The 25,962-nt window shown below is 43.6% G+C and overlaps 1 protein-coding gene across 5 annotated transcripts in view; it reads left to right on the top strand.

Moving 5' to 3' along the window:
• UBR4 (ubiquitin protein ligase E3 component n-recognin 4) overlaps positions 1-25,962 on the top strand; it is a 68,538-nt gene that overhangs the window by 16,472 nt on the left and 26,104 nt on the right. Inside the window, exons 29-70 of one of the 5 annotated variants that reach the window (XM_021417350.1) lie at positions 290-499; positions 1,522-1,623; positions 2,163-2,263; positions 2,755-2,953; positions 3,164-3,352; positions 3,686-3,749; positions 3,940-4,131; positions 4,296-4,366; positions 4,499-4,646; positions 5,025-5,252; positions 5,456-5,626; positions 5,730-5,912; positions 6,106-6,264; positions 6,855-7,007; positions 7,292-7,519; positions 8,398-8,555; positions 9,796-9,967; positions 10,126-10,327; positions 10,619-10,782; positions 10,873-11,089; positions 11,331-11,547; positions 12,909-12,941; positions 14,060-14,123; positions 14,558-14,692; positions 15,352-15,526; positions 15,712-15,849; positions 16,291-16,412; positions 16,776-16,887; positions 17,026-17,156; positions 17,290-17,467; positions 17,660-17,764; positions 18,278-18,409; positions 19,105-19,273; positions 19,430-19,526; positions 19,949-20,056; positions 20,508-20,624; positions 21,804-22,013; positions 22,390-22,539; positions 23,232-23,459; positions 23,567-23,645; positions 24,106-24,348; positions 25,265-25,433. In XM_021417350.1, the coding sequence (XP_021273025.1) occupies positions 290-499; positions 1,522-1,623; positions 2,163-2,263; positions 2,755-2,953; positions 3,164-3,352; positions 3,686-3,749; positions 3,940-4,131; positions 4,296-4,366; positions 4,499-4,646; positions 5,025-5,252; positions 5,456-5,626; positions 5,730-5,912; positions 6,106-6,264; positions 6,855-7,007; positions 7,292-7,519; positions 8,398-8,555; positions 9,796-9,967; positions 10,126-10,327; positions 10,619-10,782; positions 10,873-11,089; positions 11,331-11,547; positions 12,909-12,941; positions 14,060-14,123; positions 14,558-14,692; positions 15,352-15,526; positions 15,712-15,849; positions 16,291-16,412; positions 16,776-16,887; positions 17,026-17,156; positions 17,290-17,467; positions 17,660-17,764; positions 18,278-18,409; positions 19,105-19,273; positions 19,430-19,526; positions 19,949-20,056; positions 20,508-20,624; positions 21,804-22,013; positions 22,390-22,539; positions 23,232-23,459; positions 23,567-23,645; positions 24,106-24,348; positions 25,265-25,433 (6,423 nt within the window). Of the gene's footprint in view, positions 1-289; positions 500-1,521; positions 1,624-2,162; positions 2,264-2,754; positions 2,954-3,163; positions 3,353-3,685; positions 3,750-3,939; positions 4,132-4,295; positions 4,367-4,498; positions 4,647-5,024; positions 5,253-5,455; positions 5,627-5,729; positions 5,913-6,105; positions 6,265-6,854; positions 7,008-7,291; positions 7,520-8,397; positions 8,556-9,795; positions 9,968-10,125; positions 10,328-10,618; positions 10,783-10,872; positions 11,090-11,330; positions 11,548-12,908; positions 12,942-14,059; positions 14,124-14,557; positions 14,693-15,351; positions 15,527-15,711; positions 15,850-16,290; positions 16,413-16,775; positions 16,888-17,025; positions 17,157-17,289; positions 17,468-17,659; positions 17,765-18,253; positions 18,410-19,104; positions 19,274-19,429; positions 19,527-19,948; positions 20,057-20,507; positions 20,625-21,803; positions 22,014-22,389; positions 22,540-23,231; positions 23,460-23,566; positions 23,646-24,105; positions 24,349-25,264; positions 25,434-25,962 lie in introns of all 5 variants that reach the window. The other 4 variants (XM_021417349.1, XM_021417348.1, XM_021417352.1 and 1 more) reach the window with 4 other exon arrangements.

Below are 25,962 nucleotides of genomic sequence, written 5' to 3'. Positions count from 1 at the left end.
TGAATAGCTTTTCTGTCTTGATGTGGTGTCTCCAGAAGGTAGACTCCTTGATAGAAAAGCTCAGTCCTCTTGTTGAAGAGGCACTTGAAGAAACTGAGATATGAGCTGAGGCCATATGGATCAAATCTGATTGTGTTTTGTTATCGTTCACTTGTGTGATCTTTTCAAAGCATACGAAAGAAGCAAAATGAAAGAACTGGTTTTTTCCAGGCATTTAACGCTAAGATAGTCTCAAACAAAATAACTGTCAGCACTAGATATAGTTACCTACTTTTCCTTTCTTTTCAAGCTGGTCAGATGATTTGAACCCACCACAGGTGATTCATTCCCTGTTGCCCCTCCTTTTGGAGACCAGCACGGAGAGCGTGGCAGAGATAAGCAGCAACTCCCTAGAAAGGATCTTGGGCCCTGCAGAATCAGATGAATTCCTGGCACGTGTTTATGAGAAATTGATCACGGGATGCTATAACATACTGGCCCATCACTCTGATCCAAACAGGTAATGGACTGTGTGCCTTCTAGCTCTCTTCCAATTAAGCTGTATACAAAGAATTACTACAGTGTATTTAAATATCAATGTAGTTTCTTGAGCAGCAAGACAGAGAGGCGAAAAATCAGCTTATTTTTATCTGTTGAAGACTATTATACTTGTTGACTGAAAATGTAAGATACTTTATTCAGCTCCCCAGAATTTTCAGCATTGCAGTTTAGGCAGCGTGGATTTTAATCATCTCTTCTAACTCTGGATGGATCACATATGTATCTGGATAGTTTTTTATTTAATCAAATAGAAAATTATGTAAATACAAGCACAAAATCAAAGCTGAAGATGCCGACCTAACTTGCTTTATATTCCTTTGTCTCTATTCTTGCTGTTTATAAGGATGGCTAATCCCTTCTTTATCATGACAAACTAGCCAGATTTATGCTTCCCACCCCTTACTTGCTGTGTATATAGAGAGAATAAGCTTGGTGCACAGATGTTGATTCTGCCCATCTGAAACATAAAACCATTAGGCATGATGATATTGCATCTTTTTCACACTGATCCTCTCTGGATGGAGAGTATTTAGAAGGAGATCTATTGCACCTTCTGTTAGGGAGTGTAAAAATAATTGGATTTTGCTTGCAGTATGTGTTGTGGAGGGAGGGTGAACGCAGTGGAGAATGGGTGGAGTAACTCTAAAAGAGACTTCAACTGCAAAAAGAACAGCAAGTTAGAGGAATTTGTAATGTGAAGAGCTGGAAAGATCTAGATTATTGTAGGTTTCTAACTGTGTAACTTGCCTACAGTGTGTGCCACTTTTTTTTCTGATACTTTGGTGGATTTGTTGGTCTTTATGTGATGTTTACTCATCAACTGCTTTTCTCTTGTCTCTTGGAAGGAGAGCTTCTTTCAGCTAGTGGAAGGTTTGTTAGAATCGTGTTAGCAATGTTGGCTCTTATTTTGCTTATTGGCTCTCAGAATTATTGAAATTATGCTTTTGTGTTCTTATTTAATATGCATTTTTTGACCTTCAGTGGCCTGGATGAGTCCATCTTGGAGGAATGCTTACAGCATCTGGAGAAACAGCTGGAGAGCAGCCAAGCTAGAAAAGCCATGGAGGAATTCTTTTCAGAAAGGTGAAATGAGCGTGAAAGTTATAAGCCAAGCACTTTACTTCTTTTAGTTTGTCACCCTCAACTCTTTAGGAATGTGAATGCCTTTGGGCAGGACAGTGCAGACCTGTGTAAGGACAGGAGTGCCTTCAAGCAGTGCAGGAGAGTGAAAAGGTTTTCTGTATGGGAGTAGACTTAGGATATTGTCATTCCAAGTAAAATATGAGCAAATCCTTGCAGTGATCGGTGGGGGGGGGGTCTAGTGAAATGAAACCCATCAGTTTTTTGAGAGAGACTCTACTGTAGGACAATACAGTTTAATTTGTGAAATCCCAGTTTCTCTCAGTCCCTCTCAGAGCAACAGATGGCCAGATTCAGGGATGAAGGTGGGGCATTGGCATAACTTAGAATTGTGAAGATTGTGTTGGAATCTACATAACACCACAACGGTGCTGTGAAGAGATATGAAGAGGAGAAAAGTCTTTCCCCTATTGGAAAGCTGACTGATGTCTGGTTTGGGGCTATTTTATAAAGCTGACTTAATTTTCACTCACTACATATAGTGGAGAATTGGTCCAGATCATGATGGCAACAGCCAATGAAAACCTCTCAGCAAAGTTCTGCAACAGAGTGCTGAAATTCTTCACCAAACTCTTCCAGTTAAGTAAGTGGTTGTGTTGAATATCCCTGTCATGTCCATATCTGCCTACTGCTGCTATTGGGTTGGAGAGACTGCAATAGGGAGATGCTTGAAAGTAAAGTTCTAAAAGGAACTGGAGTGACTTCTTCACTCTTAATGGTTTTGTATCACCTCTGTGTGTTGCTCATTCCTTTCTTACTTCCTCTCTTAAGCTTCTCAAATTTATTTGGCTGTTTTTCCTTTTAGTACTGGATAACAGCTAACTTTAGTGTTAGAGAAAGATGAAGATGATTTAGGTCTGAGCTCATGTCAGGAAATAAGTAAAGCATCCTGAAAAAATTGCATTTGCTCGTTGTGGCTGATTGTTTCTCGTAAGTAGGAGAGAAAGCAGATGCTTTGCACTGGGTCTCATTCCAAGTAAATTTTTTATCTGAGTGGGACCATGAACAGAGGGAGAGCTACCTTCAAACACATTCATTGTAGCTTCTGTCACTCACTGTAGTTTTCTCCATCAGCTGAGAAGAGTCCCAACCCCAGCCTGCTGCGACTTTGTGGCTCTTTGGCTCAGCTGGCTTGTGTGGAGCCCGTCCGCCTCCAGGCCTGGTTAACCAGGATGACCATGTCTCCACCCAAAGATTCAGACCAGCTGGACGTTGTTCAAGAGAACAGGCAGCTGCTGCAACTCTTGACAACTTACATTGTTCGGGAAAACAGGTGAAGTACAGCTTTTGTCATTATTTTGTGCACTGTTTCAATCTTTAGGTATGCAAATTAAACTGACTTTTTGTCAGCTTTCAAATCAAATGATTGGGGCATAGCTGTTGCCTATGAGGGCATTGCTGGCTCAGTGTTCTTGCAGTGTGGGCCTTAGCTGCCCTTCCAGGAGGTGATGTGCAGCATCTGAAACTTTCTCTTTCTTGTTAGCCAAGTTGGAGAAGGCGTGTGCACTGTTCTGCTGAGTACTCTAATACCAATGGCAACGGAAATGTTGGCCAACGGTGATGGCACAGGCTTTCCTGAACTGATGGTTGTGATGGCAACTTTGGCTAGTGCAGGACAAGGGGCAGGACACCTCCAGCTTCATGGTGCCGCTGTTGATTGGCTGGGCAAATGGTAAGAGCAAACTATACACTGCTATTCATTCATTTGCTTCAACTAAACTGACTTTCTTCTGATAATGTAGGAACAGAAGTGCATATTTACCTATGCCCACTTAATTTGTAGTTTGTTGTTTGGAATATAAGGTGTCTGAGACAGGCTAGTCTGTGTTCCCCCACTACAAACAAACGTGTGGTTTCTTTGCCTTTTCCACTCTAGATGGTTTAAGTAATCACTGCATTGATACGTTTCCTGTTGCTGACGTAGAGCAAATTAGGTGCTTGAAGCTAAGGTGGGAACTGAGTTTATACTTCCCAAAGTTGTAATGATCTTCTCTATGTGTTACAGCAAGAAATACCTGTCTCAAAAGAATGTCGTGGAAAAAATGAATGCTAACGTCATGCAGGGAAAGGTAAGGCACGTGGCTGTTGTTTAACTGGGAGAAATAAACCTCAGGCAGGAGATGTATCAGCTCTCTTGTTCGTGTTGTATAGTGAGAATTTGAAAACAGTTTGGGGGTGTGTATTAGGTTTTCCTGCCTTATAGTAGCTGCTGTGGGATTTAAGCGTTGCCTCTCATTTTTATTCATCTCGACTTCATAGCATGTTACTATCCTGGAGTGTACATGCCATATCGTCTCTTACCTGGCTGATGTCACTAATGCACTGAGCCAGACCAGTGGACAAGGACCAAGTCATCTTTCTGTTGATGGCGAGGAACGGGCAATTGAGGTGGATTCAGACTGGGTGGAAGAGTTGGCAGTGGAAGAGGAGGACTCCCAAGCTGAAGATTCGGTAGGCAACAGGCACAATTAATGCTGCCAATGAGCTAGGTGATGCTAAAACTCACTGCTGTTAAAACACTCGTGTAAATGTATGAGAAACATATTCTGTACCATGTGCCTTTACCATAGCAGTGCAGTTATAATCCCTTACCAGAACACTTTTCTTCTTAACAGGATGAAGATTCTCTTTGTAATAAACTCTGTACCTTCACCATTACACAGAAAGAATTCATGAATCAACATTGGTAAGAATCTCTCAAAACTCTTGGTCAGAATTTCAGCCTGCTATTTCTGGCCATTAAGAAAGAAACAACTGCAGTCTGTGGAGCCTCCTGGAAGTACTATGCTTCATAACTCAGCTGGCTTATTTCGTGCAGGTATCACTGTCACACTTGCAAGATGGTTGATGGGGTTGGTGTTTGCACCGTTTGTGCTAAAGTTTGTCACAAGGATCACGAGATTTCTTATGCCAAATACGGATCGTTCTTCTGTGACTGTGGAGCCAAGGAAGATGGCAGTTGCCTGGTAAAGTGTCTTGATTCCACCTACCATTACAGCATGTGCAAGTTAGCTTAAGCTGCACAGCTTATATACTATCTTCTCCCATGTTTTCCACTAGAAGCAGAGTAGCTTTATATTAACTTGCTGTTGGACTTGATGATCGTGAAGGTCTTTTCCAACCTGAGCAATTCTATGATTCTATGAAAGAGGAACGTTTTTCTGATACTTGAATGGGGAGTGGCGTGCAGGATACTATTTTCTTGAAAATTGCTGCTTTTTTTTTAAGAGATTTGCATTCTGTTTCTTTGGAATTGCATTAGTCTTGTTGCTGTTACAATCTAAATTCATTTTGTCAGTGATAAAAGCTGGTTTGGGCTTTTGACATTCCTGTGTCATCCCCAGGCTTTGGTGAAGAGAACTCCCAGCAGTGGTATGAGCTCTACCATGAAAGAATCAGCCTTCCAGAGTGAGCCCAGAGTGCCTGAGAGTGTCATTCGACATGCAAGCACCTCTCCTGCAGAGAAAGCCAAGGTCACCATCAGTGAGGGGAAGGGCCCCGATGAGGAAAAGCCCAAGAAGAGCAGCCTGTGTAGAAATGTTGAGGGCTGTCGAGAGGAATTACAGTCCCAGGTATAGTTAGAAGGAAAGTGGTTTCTGTAGAGTATATTAGGCGAGCAGTGTTGGTTATCAGCCAAGCTGCTTGATTTTTGTGGTCTTGTTTTTGACGATAGAGATCATGGAAGCAACTTCAGGTTTTAAAAGCTAGTTGAGATACGCAGATCTTGTGAAGACCCAGCACCTTGATTCTCTCTTGCCATATCTCTTTCTTGTAGGCCAACTTCTCCTTTGCTCCTTTGGTGCTGGAGATGCTGAATTTCTTAATGGATGCAATTCAGATAAACTTCCAGCAAGCCTCAGCCATGGGGAGCAGCAGTCGTGCCCAGCAGGCTCTCAATGAGCTGCATACGTTGGACAAGTCAGTAGAAATGACAGATCAGTTGATGGTATGATACTAAAGGGGTTGCTACGGCTAATTAAACCATGGGGTAGCCTTTACAATTCAGTGATGCACTTTTTTTTATCCTTTGTCCATTACAAATGGCTCAGGTCCCGACTCTTGGCTCCCAAGAAGGCGCGTTTGAGAACGTCCGCATGAACTACAGCGGTGACCAGGGCCAGACGATCCGGCAGCTGATCAGCGCGCACGTGCTGAGGCGGGTGGCCATGTGTGTGCTGTCATCCCCGCACGGACGGCGGCAGCACCTGGCTGTGAGTCACGAGAAGGGCAAGGTGAGTGCTCTAGCTCTGTAAGCTCTTCTGTCAGGTGTGGCGTGGCTTTGGAACAACCCCTCGTTCTTCAGAGAAAAGAATTCTTGGAGCAGAAGTGGTGATGAGTGCTGGGGCACTGTCATAGAGCTGAAGTGGAAATGGCTTTCTCTCTGGAATCCTAAATCTGGATAACTAAGTCCATTTCTTTTTGCAGATTACAGTCCTTCAGCTCTCAGCGTTGCTGAAACAAGCAGACTCTAGCAAAAGAAAACTGACCCTTACTCGCCTTGCATCTGCACCTGTTCCCTTTACTGTACTGAGCCTAACTGGAAATCCCTGCAAGGAGGACTACTTAGCTGTGTGTGGACTGAAGGTAAGTGCCTGACTAACTCTTTGCTAGGCAGTTGGAAACCTCATCTCAAAACCATCTGTAATTTTCTTTTGAGGAACCAGCTCAGAGCCAGCTCCAAAGGTCTGTCACTAATTTCAGCTTATGAATCACTTTCTTACTAGATACATGAAGTAAAAGAGGCAGTACCTATATGAGTAATGTAATAAATGGGACAGTGCCTCAAAATAATAGCTCTTAGTGTATTTAGGCCAGTTTTACTTGAAGACAGGAGTCACAATATATCCATGTGAAAATTGAAGAGTGTTTGAACTAGTCTGTAACAGCTGGTGTGTTGTAACAAGGACTTTTTGGTATTCTGCCAAATTCAGATTCAGCTTTCACAGTGCAGAAGCCACAAATCTGTTATTTAGCTAAGAAACAGCTGGAACAGAACATATATTTTTTTAAAACTGATTTTCATGTCACTTATGTTAAGTGCAGGCATTTGAGATTCTTACTGCATGAATCATTATTGAAGTTGAGATGAATGCCAGCTTTTAACTCTGTTCTTGGCTTGAAATGCATACAGGTATTTTGTTCTGATATTTGACCTATTGTTTTAATTGCTCCAGGACTGCCATGTGTTAACATTCAGCAGCTCTGGGTCGGTCTCTGACCATTTGGTACTTCATCCCCAACTGGCCACTGGAAATTTCATCATTAAAGCTGTGTGGCTGCCAGGATCCCAAACAGAGCTTGCTATTGTGACTGCAGACTTTGTGAAGGTATGTTTGCTCATAAGCTGTTGGTTTGCCTTTCTTAAAGTCTGGATCTCTGCAGAGTTGCATGCAGAAGAATTATATTCTTAGTTAGAAATAAATTGGAAATATAAATTTGTTCTGTTTGGCTACTGTAAGAAAAGGCAAAACCAAAAAACTCAAAGAGCAAGAAAATGATCTGTAACATGTACTAGGCACTCCCTGCTCTCAACTTTTGTCTATTTGTGCTGTGAAAAAAAAAGACTGTTTAGCTTCATAGTGGTTAACTGTTTTCTTAATTCTCCCCACAGATTTACGATCTCTCCGTGGATGCCTTGAGTCCAACGTTCTATTTCCTTCTACCAAGTTCCAAAATCAGGGATGTCACTTTCCTCTTCAATGAGGAGGGGAAGAACATAATAGTGATCATGTCTTCTGCCGGGTACATTTATACACAGCTCATGGAGGAGGCAAGCAGTGCCCAGCATGGTCCGTTCTATGTCACCAATGTGCTTGAAGTCAATCATGAGGACCTAAAGGTACTGGTCACTTCTCTTTCTTGCAGTGTAGGCACAGTGACTTCTCTGTTTTTTCAGTCTTAGAGTTGAAGGCAGAAGTTTCCTTTCTTTTTTTTTCCCTTTTTGAAAGCTCCCTTATCCAGATCAATGAGCTTGCCATTCCTCTGAGGAGAGAAATATCCTTGCAGTGAAAGGGAGTGGGGGTAAAAATTAAACCCCTTGATCCTTTCATCTAGAAAATGTAGCATGTTTTTCCATGACTCGCTCTGAAGTTATGCCCAGCAGGATTTCTCAGCAGGGAGATGTCTTGAGAGCAGTGCTGTTCACAGAGAGAGGCACTCCAAAGGTGTGGTAACAAGAACAAATGAAATTATTGACCATTGCTGGAGCTGCAGAGGTGGAATGAGCCTTTATTTCTGGTCCATGAGCAGCTCTGTATTCTTGGAGTGTGCTATCCATGCAGGTGACTTTTAAAATCCATGCACGTTTTACTCAGTGCTTTTCCCCCAGCCTGCCTTTCTGAAACAGGGAAATAGATGAGCAGAAGGCCTGCAGAACAGCTCTTTTATGAGCTGGGAACATGGGGAGTGCTCCATGCGAGGCTGTCATGCAACATTCAAGCACGCAGATGCAGTAGCTGAGGGCGCTGCTTACAGTATGCAATCTCAGTATCCCATTCAGAAGTCTTTGAAGTATCTGCTGGATGAGTTCATCAGGGAATTTAGCTTAGAAAATTGTCATTTTGGACCTTTTTCTCTCACTCGTGGAGAGGGAGTGGTGGAAAGGCTTTTGGAATGATTTGATCAGTTGAGAAACTTAAAAGCCTGACTGCTTGAGAGTGTTTTGAAGGATGCTTATTCATCTTCTTTTATTTATTTTTTTTCTCTCTGATCCTACAGGACAGTAATGGGCAGGTGGCAGGAGGTGGTGTGTCAGTGTATTACTCCCATGTCCTGCAGATGTTGTTCTTCAGTTACTGTCAAGGCAAATCCTTTGCAGCCACCATCAGCCGAGCCAATCTGGAAGTGCAGCGACTATTTGCAATTAACATAAAGAGGTGAGACTCAGGTGCAAGGCTCCCTGGAAGTTCTTCTATCTATTTATTAGTAATAAATATTACTAATTAACAACCCAGTCCCAAATAGCCAAAGCCTGCAGTGAAGTTCCTCTTCTTGACTGATGGTTTTTCGTTACTTTTAATGTTACTTCTGGCTTAATATCAGAATGGATTGAAACCAGAGCTGAGTGTTTCAGTGCTGGGATGCATATGCATCTCTTCCCACTAGGATTTCACAGCAGAAAGGTGGCTTCAGAGCAGCCTTACTGCACTGTGTGGAGCTGCTTCTGGTGCGGCAGCTGGAACTGATGGGATTACCCACCCTCGCGGAGGCTGCAGAGCAGGAAGCCTTTGTTTCCTTTCGGCACCAGTACTGCAGTGGACCTTGTGCATTGTGCATATTAAGGCTTATTTTCAGGCTCCCTCGAGGGAAACCAATCTCTTATGCTATGAATGTGGCAAGAAAAAAGCTGTCCTGTCATCTGTTCTGACAACTCGAGCTGGGCATTTCAGCCACAGGCTCATTGCTAGCTTGACACAAAGCCACTATCTTGAGTAGGCCCTGTGGAAGGGTCACGTTCCAAGAGCTCTCTGTCCTCAGTTAAGTTTGGCTTAGTGTTTTTCAGCTTTTTTTTTTTTTTTTCCCCAACCATTGGACAAAGTCACACCGGTTTTCCTGCATTGGCCCTTAGTGCCACTGGGTGTGCTGAAACATGGAACTGTGTGTCCTTGTGAATTTTAACCTATATGCCAGCTTCCACTGCCAGGACTTCTGTTGCTACCCCTAGTGGTAGTCTGGTAACAGGAGCAAGTGCATGAAAAAGATAACTAAAAACCATTTTAAAACTAATGCCTAGGCTTTGGGCATACCATTTTACTAGGTAAGCGTGTTTCCTTGAGTTCTCATAGCACAAGTCAGGACAATGTGTTGGGTTGCTTGTGCCTTCTGCTTACTTGAATTACAGAGTCACAGAATTGCAGGGATTGGAGGGGACCTCAAGAGGTCATCGAGTCCAACCCCCCTGCTAGAGCAGGTACCCTACGATAGGTTGCACAGGTAGGCATCCAGAACTGTGTCTCAGGTCTCCCATCTATAAACCAGGCATGTGTGTTCTGGCTGTTCAGTGATTTGAATTCCTGCTGTGGAGGAAGCTTTAACTGATCTAATGCTCGTGAATTTTTGTGTCTTTCCACTTGTTGCTTCTTAAATCAACGTCGTTCTGTCCTTCATCTCTTGCAGTTCAAATGGTGGGAGTAAGACTTCGCCGGCACTGTGTCAGTGGTCTGAAGTCATGAACCACCCAGGGTTGGTGTGCTGTGTTCAGCAAACCACAGGTGTCCCACTGGTGGTGATGGTGAAGCCAGACACCTTTCTTATCCAGGAGATTAAAACCTTGCCAGCCAAAGCGAAGGTCTGTGGTGGTTCTCTGTATTTTTGGCCCTTCAAATGTAGTCTCTTGTTCCAATAACAAGATCTCTAGTTTTGGCAGCCTTTTAAATCCAAAGTGCTTGTTTCTTCAAGCAGCAGTTGCCAGGTCCTTTCCTTGACTTCCATGGTCTGCATTCACAGATTCAGGACATGGTGGCCATCCGCCACACAGCCTGCAATGAGCAGCAGAGAACCACTATGATCCTCCTGTGCGAAGACGGCAGCCTGAGGATCTACATGGCCAATGTGGAGAATACCTCCTACTGGCTCCAGCCCTCCCTGCAGCCTAGCAGTGTCATCAGCATCATGAAGCCTGTTCGCAAGCGCAAGGCAGCTGCAATCAGTAAGGGACTTCTCCTGTATCTCATGCAAGCTAGCAGTGGCAAATACAGACATGAAGATTGATGAACATCATATAGATACTTAAGACATTCACTTCTGACAATTACCAGTTAACCTTAGGGCTAAGTACTGGTCTGGCTGAAGTCTTTCTATAGATCTATGTAACAAAACGTAGCTATCTGGCTAGCATGGGTGTTTCCAAAGGAGGAGAGCTCTTCTTGCAGGTTGTTTTACCATATCTTTGCCTCTTGAGACTATTTCATATCAAAAACATCCATCTTGTCTCTTTTAGCAACTCGCACATCCAGCCAAGTGAACTTTCCTATCGACTTCTTTGAACACAACCAGCAGCTCACAGATGTGGAGTTTGGAGGCAATGATCTGCTGCAGGTCTACAATGCTCAGCAGATAAAGCACCGGCTCAATTCCACTGGCATGTATGTGGCCAACACAAAGGTAAATGGGGCACTTTGGGCATTCCGTTGGACTTCCAGGTGATGTTCTTGTCCAGGCTGATGGTGCTCCTTTGTGATTTGTCTTCTGCAGCCTGGAGGTTTCACCATTGAAGTCACAAACAATAACAGCACGATGGTGATGACAGGCATGCGGATCCAGATAGGCACACAAGCAATAGAGAGAGCACCCTCGTACCTGGAGATATTTGGCCGTACTATGCAGCTGAATCTGACCAGGGCTCGTTGGTTTGACTTCCCTTTCACTCGTGAGGAAGCCTTGCAAGCAGACAAAAAACTAACCTTCTTCAGTAAGTCTTTGTTAATTGTTTGCTTTGCCTGCCTCTTGGTTTTGTTTGGGTATGTTGAAGCTACTTTAGTTCAGCTCCTTATTGTGAGAGTTTCCACAAGCAGTAGCCCAACTGAAGAATTTTGGGTGGAGACAATAGAGAAGGGAAGTAATCTTGAAAAGGAGATGAGACTGTTAGTGTGGGCCAACGTTCATGCAGCTTATTTTGTTAGTCTTTCAACAAATTTCTCTCCTCACCACAGTTGGGGCTTCTGTGGATCCTGCTGGAGTCACAATGTTGGATTCCATAAAAATCTATGGCAAAACCAAAGAGCAATTTGGATGGCCTGACGAGCCCCCTGAGGATTTCCCATCTGCTTCCGTGAGCAATGTTTGTCCCCCAAACCTCAATCAAGGGAATGGTACTGGAGACACAGAGTCAGCTACCCCTGCTGCTGCCAGTGGGACCGTCCTGGAGAGGTATCTCTGCAGTCTTTCCTGCATTTCTCCTTGTGAATGGATAGTTGCTCTAGAAGGCTCCTAGGCGTATTTGTGTGCCTTTCAAAACTTAGAGAACTTAGGGAGTTAGTGCAGTGTTCTCGCTGCCGTACAAAATAACAACTGAAAAGTTGATGGTTCTAAGGAAAATGATGTGCTCTCTCTTGATTTATCTGGTGGATTAGAGGGGGAGTTCTGTGTGCATGCTTCGTGTTGCTAAATTCATTTGCTATAGGAGTCTTGAAGAGCTAAAGTAGATCTCAGCTTTCTTTTGTGCGTTTTCTCATTTCATGTTAGTCCTCTTTCATTCTCTGGAGCTCACAAAGTTTAGGCCTCTCTGAAGCTCAGTTTCAGGGTGTATTTTTTGTATGACCTTGCTTAGAGAGGTTCCCAGCAGCTTAAGAGCCCATATATTGCAGGCCTAACTGCTTTGGAGGAAAAGGTGTTGATTCCCCCTCCAGTACCCCTACTGAGACTCACAGGGGTGATCTGGGGATATATTGGGCAGAACAAATAGAACTTTTTTGATGTCCATCCCATTTTCTTTGAGCTCATGCAGTCTCTGCTATCAGGGCCACAGAAAGCTGGGCAAGCTAGCAAGGACAGGAGGGAAACAGGTCAGAGGAGAGGTAATACTGCTGAAAATTTGGTGTTCTAACATATACACTGCTTGACTTTGAGTAAGTCATGGCTAATTATCTCACTGACATTCTCACGTAAAGGTTCAGGACTTGAAGTACCAGCAGCATCCAATTGAACGACCTGTTTGGACACTGATTGCTGTCCTTTAATGTTTAATCTTGGATTTTTTTTTTTTTTTCCTGCCTGTGATTTCTCTTTTCTTCCCCCCTCTGCTGTGACATCTCCACCAGATGTCTCTCTCTGCACAGCCATGCTTTCTGATTTCCCAAAGCAGTGGGACTAGATCCTAAAAACTTGGAACCAAAGGAAGTGATTCTTTTTATTTTTACATACGAGTTCCAGAACGCAGCATGGTTACCTTATCAAGGGCCTCTTGGGCAGGAACAACTAAGGCAGCTTTTCTATCAGAACAGTGCCTGTACTTCAGATTTAACCTTCAGTCGTGCTTTAAGCAGTGTGCTTGGCTTCTCTGTGCTAGGTGGCCTGGATCTCCTTTATCTGTTGTGCTGTTAAGCAAGTGTCTGCTGCCCAAACAGAAAGAGTCATGCTTAGATTGACTGTATATATTGCACTCCCAGCTTCCTGATTTCCCCCATTTAATTTGCCTTTTGCTTAGAATGTGTTGTAGGGAGTTTTTCTGTGAGCTTTACACATTATTATTATTATTTTTTTTTTTTTCCTTTTTCTTTGCTCCCCCAAAGTTCTGAAACTGAGTCCCTAACCACCCTGGACCGGTTAGTATGCCATCCTTTTCTCTGCACGAATGAGTGTGTGTCAGAGACAGAACACATGATGTGGCTTTTGTCGACTGTTTCTTTTCTGTTTTCCAAGTGACATTGGCTTCTTTACATTCTGGTCATTGCATGGCAGATGATTTAGCAAAATGTAAAGATGAAGCGGTTTGCGGGTTTTTGCTGTATTCAGCTGATCTGTTGCTTGTTGGACAGACTCCTTTCTGCTTTGTCTCTCCTTGTGCTTTTTTCTCCCACTTCTCTTCCCCTGTTGGCTTTATGGCTGCGGGTGTGGGAAATCAATGTTACTGATCAGCTCCAGACCACGGAATTGTTCCTTCTACCTCGTATCCAATCCTACGCTGTTATTTCCCCCCTTAATGCTGTCTCATCCCTCCCTTTTCCTGCACTCTTGAACTGCTCCTTCTGGTGTGCCAGGTGGCACTTCAGCTAGTTCTCCTTCAAGGCATGAAGGGGTGCTGCAGGGGAGGGGGGGTCAGCACTTTGCTGCAAGGTGTAAATAAGGTTTTCCTTGGGGCAAGTGTGTTACCAGCCTGCCTTATCGCTGTCAAAACTTCAGCAACTCCCAGGCGGGTCGTACCCAGTGCTCAGAGTTAATTCTCCTCCAGAGTATTTTGTGCTGAAACTCCAAATTGGAAAGAGCAACCTGTGTGAAAATAGCAAGCGAGTAGAATCTTGCTCCCTTAGAAAAGTCGGTTACGCTTTTTCCCATGTGTCATACCAACCCTTGATCTGCAGTCATATGTACGTCTGTGGGCCATGGTGAATTGGTACTGTCAAGACAATCCAAGTTATCCCTGCTGCAGGCTGCGTAAGGAAATGTTTTATCCTCTTTGGTAGAGAAAAGCCCCTGTCTTTCAGCTGTGGATTATTAAAGCAGTCCTAAGTTTGTCTGTGAGCGTGAGCCAGGTTTAACTCTGGTCTGTAACACAATGAAATGATATGCATGGTGCCTGTGGCAGGTTTTATCATGCTTTGATTTTGTACTTGGCATTCGTTAGCTGTCTCTGAGCTACTCATGACTGTAGCCCGCATAAAGCAAAGTGCTAAGGAGAGAGAAGGGTTGCTGTACTCAAGCCTGCTTTCCTTTCTCCCTCCAGGCTAGTAGTGAGTTCTTTAGAAGCGCTGGAAAGCTGCTTTGCTGTAGGACCAGTCAACGAGAAGGCAAGTAACTTTCTGAATACATTCTTCTGAGATGGGGGAGGAGGGGTGAGATCAGCAGCACCTCCTGCAGCCCTGGGGGCCTGATACGGAGAGAGCCGCATCCGTTTTGCTCACAGCACTGATCTGAAAGTTGACTTAGCGAAAGGCATTTGAAACTAGTTTAGAATGACAGTTGGCATTTGCATTTATTGCTGGTGGGATTTCTGTGCTGGAGAGTGACCTCGTTTGCAGAAACAGCGGGGTAGAAGCCCATAAATCTGAAAAGGACTTTTCTTGTTTAGGCATGTGAAATGTTCTTTAAATGTCAAATAATGCATTGAGGGAATATCAAAACTGTGTTGCAGGGAGGTAGGAACTTGCAGAGAAATTGGACTCATGCATCACCATAATGGTTAGTGAACTGAAGAATGTTTTTTGTCTGTTCTTGGAAACAGGAGAAGAATAAGGCGGCTGCTCAGGAACTGGCTACCATGCTCCTGTCCATGCCTGCTCCTTCCAGTGTCCAGCAGCAAACCAAGAGCCTCCTGGCCAGCTTGCACACCAGTCGCTCAGCATACCATAACCATAAGGTAACATGGTGCAAGGATTTCAGCATCTTCTGTCGCTTACTAGCTTGTGGTAGAGGTGAAGCCAGCCCTAGAAACACCTTTTCCCTGCAGTGTAGAGCTGCAGACTAATTCTCCCTTAGATCCTGCTGTCTGCCGTGCTGATATAGTGTTTCCTCAGACCTTCGCTAGCTAAAATGCTCTTTGAAAATTTCCTTGGGGAATAATATCTGCTAATCAAGAGAAATCGGGATCTTGAGACACAGGTTTGTTTGTCAACTGTGTAGCACAAGACTTCCATTTCCCTGTGCATCTGGCTTAGGGTGATAGGAAAATACTAGGGTAAGTAGTGGTTAGGATACATGCTAACATAATTGCAGTAAATGCATAGATGCCTGCAGAGATAGCCTTTGCTAACCACTTCAGTGGTTATGGTTTTACAGTGGTCTTCCTGTCCATGTTTAAGCATGAGGGAAAGAAAAAATGGATTCACCAGCCAGATTTTTTTTGTTGTTGTTACTGTTAATGTGTGGCTTTATAATATTAGTTGTCATTTCTAGATGACACTGGCCAAGAAAGTTAAAGCAAATTTCCCTCTGAGCTATCCTGCAGTTGTATTTCAGCTGTTCTGCTATTCTGATGTGCATTGTTTCTCTTTGCCAACGTTATCTTTCACTTTGCAGGATCAAGCGTTGCTAAGTAAAGCCATTCAGTATTTGAGTTCCTCAACCAAAGAAGGAAAGGACCTTGATCCTGAAGTGTTTCAGAGGTTGGTCATCACTGCTCGATCCATTGCTATTATGAGACCCAACAATCTGGTCCATTATACGGAGTCGAAGCTGTCACAGTTGGAAACAGGTAGAGAAGTCTGGATTTGCTTTAACTGCCTCTTAGGGTAACTCAAAATGTTTTGTGTCATCTGGTTCAGTGTGATGGGGCCATATTTGAAATATGGTAGGCCTTTCTTAAATAAAGTTGATGTTTCCCTGCGTGTTAATGGTTTTCCCTGCGCAAATCTGACAGCTGTTCTTCCACCTACACAGAGAGTGAAGAGGGGCAGGAGGCCCAGAAGCACGCTGAAGGAGAGGGCTGCACCTTTATTACCCAGCTGGTAAACCACTTCTGGAAGCTACATGCATCGAAACCCAAAAATGCCTTCCTTGCTCCTGCCTGCTTGCCAGGTATGCTAACTCTTCATTTGCTATTGACAGCCTTGTGTATTTTAGTCTATTTTAAGCTTGTAAACAGAGAAAATGATTTATCCCGAAGTAGTCTTAAGCTGCTAATGATGCACGCAACCTTTCTGAGGTATGCCTGTAAATTCTACTCTAACACTTTTATTAAAAATATATGTATATTCTAGTAAAAAGGGACTGATGATTGATTTGTTCATAATTGGTTATGCTGCTGTTGAGATATTCAGTGGTGCTGGTGCATGTGCAATACTTCATGTACCATACAGGGCCGGTGTGTAAGCTCGTTCTGGATTGAAGCTTCAGGATTTTTGTTGACACAATCATTGTGCCTTAAAGTATACAAGTAATCGGTGCTTCCTGCAGTGTCTTGTTCTGTGCTGAAGTGGAAAGGTAGTTGATTCCAGGCCTGCTTTTATTCCTCCTTAGGTCTGACTCACGTTGAGGCCACAGTCAATGCTTTGGTGGATATTATCCATGGATACTGCACGTGTGAACTAGATTGTATCCACACAGCATCCAAGATCTACATGCAGATGTTACTTTGCCCAGTATGTAGTCTACTCTGTTCTCTATCACCCTGTAATGCAGGTAACACACAGAGAGTTAAGTACGGGTATAATGGTAAGATGAGGCCGTAGAAAGTAGAGACATGGCACCCAAAACCATAGAGCCAGAAGTGAATGAAGGAGAAATGTCTCTCACTGTGTTTTAATAATGTTTGTCGTGTACTGCTTGTGTAATGATCAGTATTGCTTTATGGCTGCTGGGGAAGACAGGGAGTTTAGAAGTTAGGCAGTGACATAAGCCTCATGACCAGCGGAGAGTCATGAGCATAATGTCCCATCTTTCCACATACTGTGAGTAAGGACATAAAGCTTAGGAAGTTTAATGGTTAACTGTTAACCCTTTAGGATCCTGCAGTGAGCTTTTCTTGCAAACAAGCTTTGATCCGAGTGCTGAGACCAAGGAACAAGAGGAGACATGTGACCTTGCCGTCCTCCCCTCGCAGCAATACTCCTATGGGTATGCCAAATCCATTTATCTTTGCCTTTAAATGAGCATGACCTACTTTGTTTGTCAGAAAAGATGCACGCACGCACACACACACACACACAAAAAGTCTTTGAGAATTAATTTGTGAATTAATCCTTTGTAATGCAGGAGATAAAGATGATGATGATGATGACGATGCAGAAGACAAGCTGCAGAGCTCTGGGCTGGCAAATGGTGAGCATATCCGCCAGGAAAGCCAGGAGCAAAGTGAAGTTGATCATGGTGACTTTGAGATGGTGGTGAGTTCAGAGTGCTTCTCTTTGGAATCTGCTAAGTGCTTGGGTTTAGTTGAGCGTATGATGAATTGGTATTTAGTGTTCCATTAGCTGGTGGTGGTTTGGCAAAAGCTCTCACTGTGTTTCTTCTCCACAGTCTGAATCAATGGTTCTGGAGACTTCTGAAAATGTGAACAATGGGAATCCTTCTCCCCTGGAGGCTCTTCTGGCTGGAGCAGAGGGATTCCCTCCAATGCTAGATATCCCTCCAGATGCAGATGATGAAACCATGGTGGAGTTGGCGATTGCCCTGAGCCTGCAACAGGATCAGCAAGGTAAATTGTCAGCATTGCTGTTACTTAAAAAGGGAAATGGAATATGAGGAAACTGAGAAAGAAACAGAGCAGAAATGGTTGATGTGACCACCATCAAAGCAAAAGTAGTAGAACAATGAAATGCACGTAGAAGGCCAGAGTTAACATAGTTTGTATGTGGAAAAGTGCTCATCATTTCTTTTCTTCTTGCAGGTAGCAGCAGCAGTGCACTTGGACTGCAGAGCTTAGGACTGTCTGGCCAAGCACCCAGCTCTTCTTCTCTTGACGCTGGAACACTCTCAGATACAACAGCATCAGGTAACTGTTCACTGCGAGGAATCAAGTTGTTGGTTTTTTTAAAAATTTTAAGCTAAATAGTGATTTTTAAATTGTAAATTAGGTTTTGAAGAACCAATTCTTATTATTGGCTTCATATATCATTAATAGTTTATACAGGATCTTCTCTTGCTTTGAAGGACCTTCCTTATGGGCTTCTGAGGAAGTGATTTCCTCTTCTTAAAATAAAGCAGACAAAGCAAATCGTATCTAGTATTTTCTTTGCATGTAAAGCAGACAGACGTTGCCCTTGAAGCTACTGATGTAGTTGACCATTTGATAACATGGTTTCATTCTCGGGATATCCCCTCTGCACTGCTTTTAGCAGGCTTAAATGTACTGATGGACAGTCCAAATTCCTTTCTGATTTGTAGCTGAAAATTAACGCAAAAGACAAATCTTTGTGGCTTTTCTTTTATAGTATGTACTTCTTTTGCAGTTATATTAAGACAGTGTTTTTACTTGTAACAGCTCTCTTTATTCTTTTAGCTCCAGCATCTGATGATGAAGGCAGCACAGCTGCAACAGATGGCTCAACTCTCCGGACTTCCCCTGCTGACCATGGTGGAAGTGTGGGCTCTGAGAGCGGTGGCAGTGCTGTGGACTCGGTGGCTGGTGAGCACAGTGGTGAGTATCTCTTGCTGGAACAGTGTCTGTACATCTGATTTCTACAGTAACAGGGTTTATCAAGAGTGAGTGGGATGGCTAATCCCTGGAAGAGAAGAAATCTGTTCTAGATAGATGATGCCATGCATCATTTGGTGGTTACTATCAATGTGCCCCACAGGCTGTGGATATTTCCTCACTTTTGTAGCTCTCTAGAAACATGGAATAGTAGCTTTTGCTGACCTGTAATAAATTACACAGTGCAGTAGCCCAGAGCAAGAATAAAAGAATTCCCTCAAATACAGAATAAGTTTGGACGGGATAGAGTTAATTTCTTCCTCTTTGTTTGGGACTCGTACCCTGATAAAACTGATTGGAAAAATAAATGAATGATTTATTTAAAAGCTGCAAACAGACTTCTATGAAAAATTGCATTCATGCTGCCCACCCTTCTTCTAACTCACTTTAAATTTATTGCCATGAAACCAATTCAGTTTGTGCCACCAAGATGAGGCTGGTGAACAAAGCGCTGCTGAGGGTGTTGTGTTGCATCTGTGGAAGTGCTGCTCTTTCAACTTTTTGAAAGAAACCACAAATACGTCTGCTTAGAACCATAATTCCATAGGGCAGTGCTGTGGTTGCTATGAAGAGGGCAAGATGCATGTTCAGTTGTGCTGACATTCTTTCCCTTTCTTTTTTTTTCCTCTGTTTTTCAGTGTCTGGCCGTAGCAGTGCCTATGGGGACACGACAGCTGAGGGCCACCCTGCTGGACCAGGCAGCGTCAGCTCCAGCACAGGTGCAATCAGCACTGCCACGGGCCAGCAAGAAGGAGATGGCTCAGAAGGAGAGGGGGAAACAGAGGGAGACGTCCACACCAGCAACAGGCAAGGGGCTTTGTTTTCCTTCTCAAAAGTCACGCTTCCACTCTGCAGTGTCATTGTTTATAGCTGAGTTACATGTTGGTGATCCTGTTGGGCTAGTATTTCTTTCAGTGTGTTTAAAAACGCTTCACGTTTGCTTGCTGCTTTCTGACTTCTCAGGCTGCACATGGTCCGACTGATGTTGCTGGAGAGGCTGCTGCAAAACTTACCTCAGCTGAGGAACGTTGGGGGAGTCCGGGCCATCCCGTACATGCAGGTAACTGAGGAGGGCTCAGGATTTAAGCTTTAGTCAGACAGTTAATCACTAATGCCAGGTTTTTGTTTGCACATGCTTTTAACCCTTTCTTTTTCTTGCCCAATCACAGTGTATGAGTCCCCCTCTAAAGTGTTCAATCTGCTGCACAGTATTTCTTACCCAAAGCGTGAGACATGTGCCCTTTCTCAGTGTTGTATGACTGTTGACTGATGACCATAAGGAGTCCTTGAACCCTTATGTATCTGGGAGGGTCTTTCACATTTATACTGAATATTCCTATGAGGGTGTCATGGTGCAGGCAGAATTTGGGAAAAAGCATAAATTAATCAAGGTATAACTTGCAGAAGTTTTGTGAGAGAGAGTCCGTATCTAGTTTGAAAACATAATCTGTCTTCTTTTAATTCTCTGACTTCTGTTTCCAGGTTATTCTGATGCTCACAACAGACCTGGATGGAGATGATGAGAAAGACAAGGGAGCTTTAGATAACCTTCTGTCCCAGCTGATTGCAGAACTGTGCATGGAGAAAAAGGCAAGCTGTAGCATAAGCACTCAGTCTTGATTTGCTCCTTCTAGCCAGGTTTTCTTCCTATGGAGAAATTGGGTGCATGGGAGTCATAGCAACAGATTGCTGTATGGATATGTTCAGGCAGTTAACCTCACTTAATGTATGAAATAATTCACTGTTACCTAGTTCCAGCATCCACAAGTGAGCATGAAAACGTGCTTGCCTTGAATTCAGCAATTAAAACAGGTGTGATTGATCAGTGATGTATAAATGACATATGTACATTTCCATCTGTGTGACTGTTCTCTGACACCCAGGCCGCTGTCTGCTCTTACACGGAGGAATTCAGGCTGCTTTTTTTTGGTGTTATTGCTTGAACTTAAGTTAGAAACACTTAGTGAGGGTCAGAGCACTGAAACGCAGGCGTAAGGACATCGTGCTCCGCTCTGTAAGTAAGCAAGCTCTCTCTTTGCAGGATGTGTCTAAGAAAAATGAGCGCTCTCCTGTGAATGAAGTACACCTGGTGGTAATGAGGCTGCTTAGTGTGTTCATGTCCAGAACGAAGTCAGGATCAAAGTCTTCCATTTGTGAGGTATGTTCCTCAGGGTGCTTTTCAGGCGTGGGATGTGGCTGGGGAGCTTTTCTTCATCAAAGATGGTATAAAAAGTGCTGCTTTCACATAGCTGGTGTAAAACAGAGAAACAGTTTAAAGTGCTTTGCAAGAGCAGTGTTCCTTGACTTTTATGAGAAAGGATCTTTGCTGAAACTCAGAACACAGGAAACCAACATGAGAAGATGATTGGAATAATTTGTTTTGTGCGAGCTTTCTGGCTGAGCTAAGGGCAGAAGATTATTAACGTTATTTAAAATGCCCTAGCAGATTTTTCATTGCATCTTACTGGCACTGAAGGGGTTAAAAAGGATTTGTAATGTGATTATTGGAAAGCAATATGCTGCTGTGTCAACGTAAAAGTCGCTAAGAGGATTCCTTAGATATTTGTTGCTAAAAGGTACAGTAATAAGGCATAAAAAGCAGTATGTGTGGTGGGAAGGAGATTAATAAAAAAGCATAGAGGTTAAAAAATTTAGTCTGAACTGCATCAAATTTTAATGAGCTTATGAGCTGTGGGGTTTGTTTGGATTTACAGGGCTGCTTTAATAGTTTTATTTACAGTAGCTTTTTCTCCAGCCTTTGTTATTCACTTGAGCTTCCCACAGAAATCAAAGCTCATCGTCTTGCAGAATGCAGGTGGAGCAATACCTGGGTGGAGCAGAGCTTCTGAGAGCCATCTGCAACAGGGACTCTTTCTCTACCAGAATTCACCCCCAGCTGGCCAAATCCCAGATAAACAAATAGAAATCCCAACTTAAAAAAAAAACAAAAAAAAAACCCTAAAAATAAAGAAGAGAGAGAGAGGGGAAAAAAAAAAAAAAAAAGCCCTAGTTGTCTAATCCATAGCACAGTGGCCTCTGGCACATGTGTCGAGGGGAGATTAGACTTAAGAAGAGATTTTATTTGTTTTCCTTTACTAAGCGCTTGTTCAAAAGAGTCTCTGTAAATATTTGAGTTGCTTTTCATAAACAAAATAACAACAAAAAAAAGCCAAACCCAACCTCAAACAAACCCCAAACTTAAAAGCTGCCAGAAAGTTTCTTAAAAAATGAAGCAGCAGCCCTCCTCTCTTATCCATACTGTCAGCACGTGCTTCCCCTGCTCTCCTGACGTGGTGGTTCTCAGGTGCCCTGGTAATCCTTCTCCTCTTCGTTTCAGTCTTCCTCCCTCATCTCCAGTGCCACTGCTGCTGCACTGTTGAGCTCTGGTGCTGTTGACTACTGTCTGCACGTGCTGAAGTCTTTGCTGGAGTACTGGAAAAGCCAGCAGAACGACGAGGAGCCTGTCGCCACCAGCCAGCTCCTGAAACCTCACACTACTTCTTCTCCACCAGACATGAGCCCTTTCTTCCTCCGCCAGTATGTGAAGGTGGGTCCTGCCCTACACCTAGCAGCTGGTGGGGATTTCCACACTAAATCCCAGACTTGTTCAACCACCTTTATTCCAGTAGAGACCTTTGATACATGTACAGGTGCAGTGAAAAAAGGCTAGTTACATAGAAGCATGTGTTCTAAGTTGAAAGCATGTATATAAAAATACCTTAGGGCTACAGAGTAGCTTACTGCATCCTCCTAGTTGCCTCTTAGGTCAGCTCCTCATCCAGATTTGTCAGCTTGTGTTTGTTTATCAGTCTGAAGTGTTTCTTCGGGTTTCTGAAGTGTGCAAGAACTCTGTTTTTAAACAAATGCACCGTGTAGCTTGTCAGGACAACTCACTGGTCCTGATCAATGGCTCTGGCTTCCAGGGTCACGCTGCAGATGTGTTTGAGGCCTACACTCAGCTTCTGACAGAGATGGTGCTGCGGCTGCCCTATCAGATCAAGAAGATTGCAGACACAAACTCCCGCATCCCACCTCCTGTCTTCGACCACTCCTGGTTCTACTTTTTGTCTGAGGTGAGAACGTAATACACCTACAGATTTTAACCAGAAAATCCTGCTAATGTTACCTTACCTGGGTAAGGTGAGGACTTCTGTAGGGCCAATCTGAACCACGTCTGATTTATTTATATTTTTTCCCTCTTGAAAGAAGATTATCTCTTGGCTTTGTGTTATTTCTGTTGAATAACGATTTATAAGAAAACATGTGAAAAATAAGGTGGCTTTTGGTCTCTGTAACTCAGCATTTACCTCCAGGAAACTCTGATATAAAACCTCACTGACGATACAGTGTAACATCATGCTTTGCTGTGGGTACTTAGCTTAGCCCTTAGAAAGAAAATAGTAAGATGTTTGGAGTATATATTCTCAGTTCCTTCATCTGGTGGAATAGCTCCCTACATAAGACAACAAGTTATCTTACATTCGCACAAGTTTGCGGAAGGGATTTCTTAATTAAGCTTGACTGGCTTTTTATCTGAGGTTGTGGAATGGTTTTCAGAAGCAGTTTCCCAGTCACTCAGCTCAGGATGCTGCAGTACTGCTGTGCAGCGTGTCTTCTGCCTGTTACTTGCCTTTACAGGTGACTTTCTGTTAATGTAACTCCAGTATCTTGTCTTTTTTGTAAGAAAGCATGTCATGTTTCTGCTGGCTCAGGTTGCCTACCGGTGAGTTCACAGTGCTGATGTTATGGGCTTCTCTTTGTCTAGTACCTGATGATCCAGCAGACTCCATTCGTGCGCCGCCAAGTCCGCAAGCTTTTGCTCTTTATCTGTGGATCCAAGGATAAATACCGGCAGCTCCGAGACCTCCACACTTTAGACTCCCACGTTCGTGGAATCAAAAAGCTCCTGGAAGAGCAAGGCATCTTCCTTCGTGCCAGTGTGGTCACAGCAAGTTCAGGCTCTGCTCTGCAGTATGATACGTTGATCAGCTTGGTAAGGAAAAGTGTTCACCCTTGGAGAAAGCGTATGTTGCACTTCTGTAAGGTGTCAGTCGTAGAAATACTGACACAGTGTTTAATGCTGTCCCTTGTGCCTTTCAGATGGAACATTTGAAGGCTTGTGCAGAGATTGCGACGCAGCGAACAGTGAACTGGCAGAAATTCTGCATTAAAGATGACTGTGAGTTCTTTCTCTGAGGGTATTGAGGAGAGCAGAGGGTTTGCATTACATGCCTTGGTTTGAGTGAGGACTTCACAGATGGGGAAGCTCAGCAGACAAAAAAGGAGCGGACACAGCTGAGAGTTTGAGTAGGACTGAACTGTTTCCAATACTGATTATCACAGTGCTCTAATCACAGCTGTTCCCTAGCTGGAGAACACAGTCTGGTGTAATGGACAACTTATTAGAACTTGGATTAGGAGATCTGCATTGTTAGCACTGCTGTTGTTTCAGTGTGTAAGTTAGGATGCGACACTTCACCTTGGTGTACCCAAGAGTTTTATTTCCATAGTGTAGGGTTCTACAGCTTGTGGGATGATCCTTGTCACATTGGAAGGTAGTTTTTGTTGGGTTTGGTTGTTTGGTCTGGGTGCACTTAGTTTTAATTTAGGCAATACAAATTTTCTTCCTTTCTCCGCAGCGGTTCTCTATTTCCTCCTTCAAGTCAGCTTCTTGGTAGATGAAGGAGTGTCTCCAGTTCTCCTGCAGCTGCTGTCTTGTGCTCTGTGTGGCAGCAAAGTGCTGTCTGTGGCTTCATCCTCCGGATCATCAAGCACTTCTTCCACCTCTGCTCCCGCAGCATCAGGCTCTGGGCAGCCAGCCACACAGAGCAAATCCTCCACGAAAAAGAGCAAGAAGGAAGAAAAGGAAAAGGAGCGAGAGGGTGAGCTGCAGCTGTGCCCTATTCTGTGGTTCTTTTAGGGATGGAGTCTGCTCCTCTCAGCTTTATGTACCTCTATTTAGAGAGCACTGCTTGCTTCTAAATACCAGTGTTGTGAAGGGGGCATGAGTCTTGGCGTGGGCACTTGAAACCTTTAGCAACATCTAGGAGACAAGAGCGGTTTTACTGTACATAATAATAGGTTCAAAGATGGACTAATATGCTATAAGAGTTGGGGCTGAAATTGGGTGCTGGACGTATCCCAAACCTGCTGTGAGTGTTTATTAGCTTGAGCGGGCTTTAAGTTGTCTAATAGAATTTGCTTATACCAGTGACTGAGTAGCTTCTACCTAAGTTGCTTGTCTTGGGATGTAGGAGGTTGAAATCCTCATGGGAATTAAAGAAATGCTGTTGATGCACATCCAGTTAGCTCTGCTCCTCAATGGTTGTGTTCAGACTTGTTTCCTCTGTCTGACTTGTAAGCTGTGTTGGAGCCAGGGCTGCTTCTTAATGGATGTCCAGAGTCTTGGGAAAGTAATTAAGCTTTCCTATAAAAGTCAGGGGCATAAATTCTCTCTTGGCTTTTCTTCAGGGAACTCTTTTGGCTTTCTCTGACAGACGATTCTTTGTGACTGTTCACTGCCCAATTATTGTTCCTTTTCTTTTTATCAGGATGTGTAGCACATTTCTCATGTCCTTACTGGCAAGTATTGCAGGAGTTTTCTTCTGTAGTAGTCAGGAACATCAAATTATATTTTTTGAAAAAGAGAAGGATGTTACATGTGTTTCCTTAACCACTGCCATTTATCCCCATGTCCTTTCTGTATGATCTATAAAATAAGAAACTGGACTGCCTGTGAAGCACTTAGTCATGTGCTTTATTAACTCTTTGTCTCTTATGCTACCTGGTGTCCCCTAGGGGAGAGTTCGGGCAGTCAGGAAGACCAGCTGTGCACAGCTCTGGTGAACCAGCTGAACAAGTTTGCTGATAAGGAAACCCTCATTCAGTTCCTGCGTTGCTTCTTGCTGGAATCCAACTCATCCTCTGTCAGATGGCAGGCACACTGCCTCGCACTCCACATCTACAGGTGAGCTGGAAGGGAGGCTCTCTGAGCCGGCTCTTCTGAATCAGTCCCAGCTCAGTTCTGGAAAGATGAAAAAGCTCTGTCTTTGTTGAAGGTACAGTGTTGGAACTTCTGCCCTAAAAGCTGCTGAGGATTGCCATGAGAGTATCACCTTGTGTTTCTCATGTTATTCTGCAGTTGCTGGGGCCAGAGGTGTAAGTTGTGACTTACACATTAGTGATCAACTTGAGTTACCATCTGCAAGAAACATCTTATTTCTGCCTTTAGAATCTGGCTACAGGAGCAGGTGTTTGTGGGAGAGTGAATTCCTGAGACAGATGCAAGCTGATGAAGATAAAAAGATGGCAGTTGTGTGTGTGTGAAGGCAGACTTCAGGGTACTGAACTCCTTCAGGAGTCTGTTGAGTTGTTACAAGGGAGCTCTTCCATTTCAGAGAGTGCTGGAACACTGCTGGTGATGAGAAGAGTTGATATTTGACTCTGAACTCTCATATATAGCAAGATAATAAATTTACAACCTTTTTTGAATTGGA

This window comes from Numida meleagris, chromosome 20 (assembly GCF_002078875.1).
Source record: "Numida meleagris isolate 19003 breed g44 Domestic line chromosome 20, NumMel1.0, whole genome shotgun sequence".
Classification (NCBI taxonomy): domain Eukaryota; kingdom Metazoa; phylum Chordata; class Aves; order Galliformes; family Numididae; genus Numida; species Numida meleagris.
This window is presented reverse-complemented; position numbering and strand designations above follow the sequence as displayed.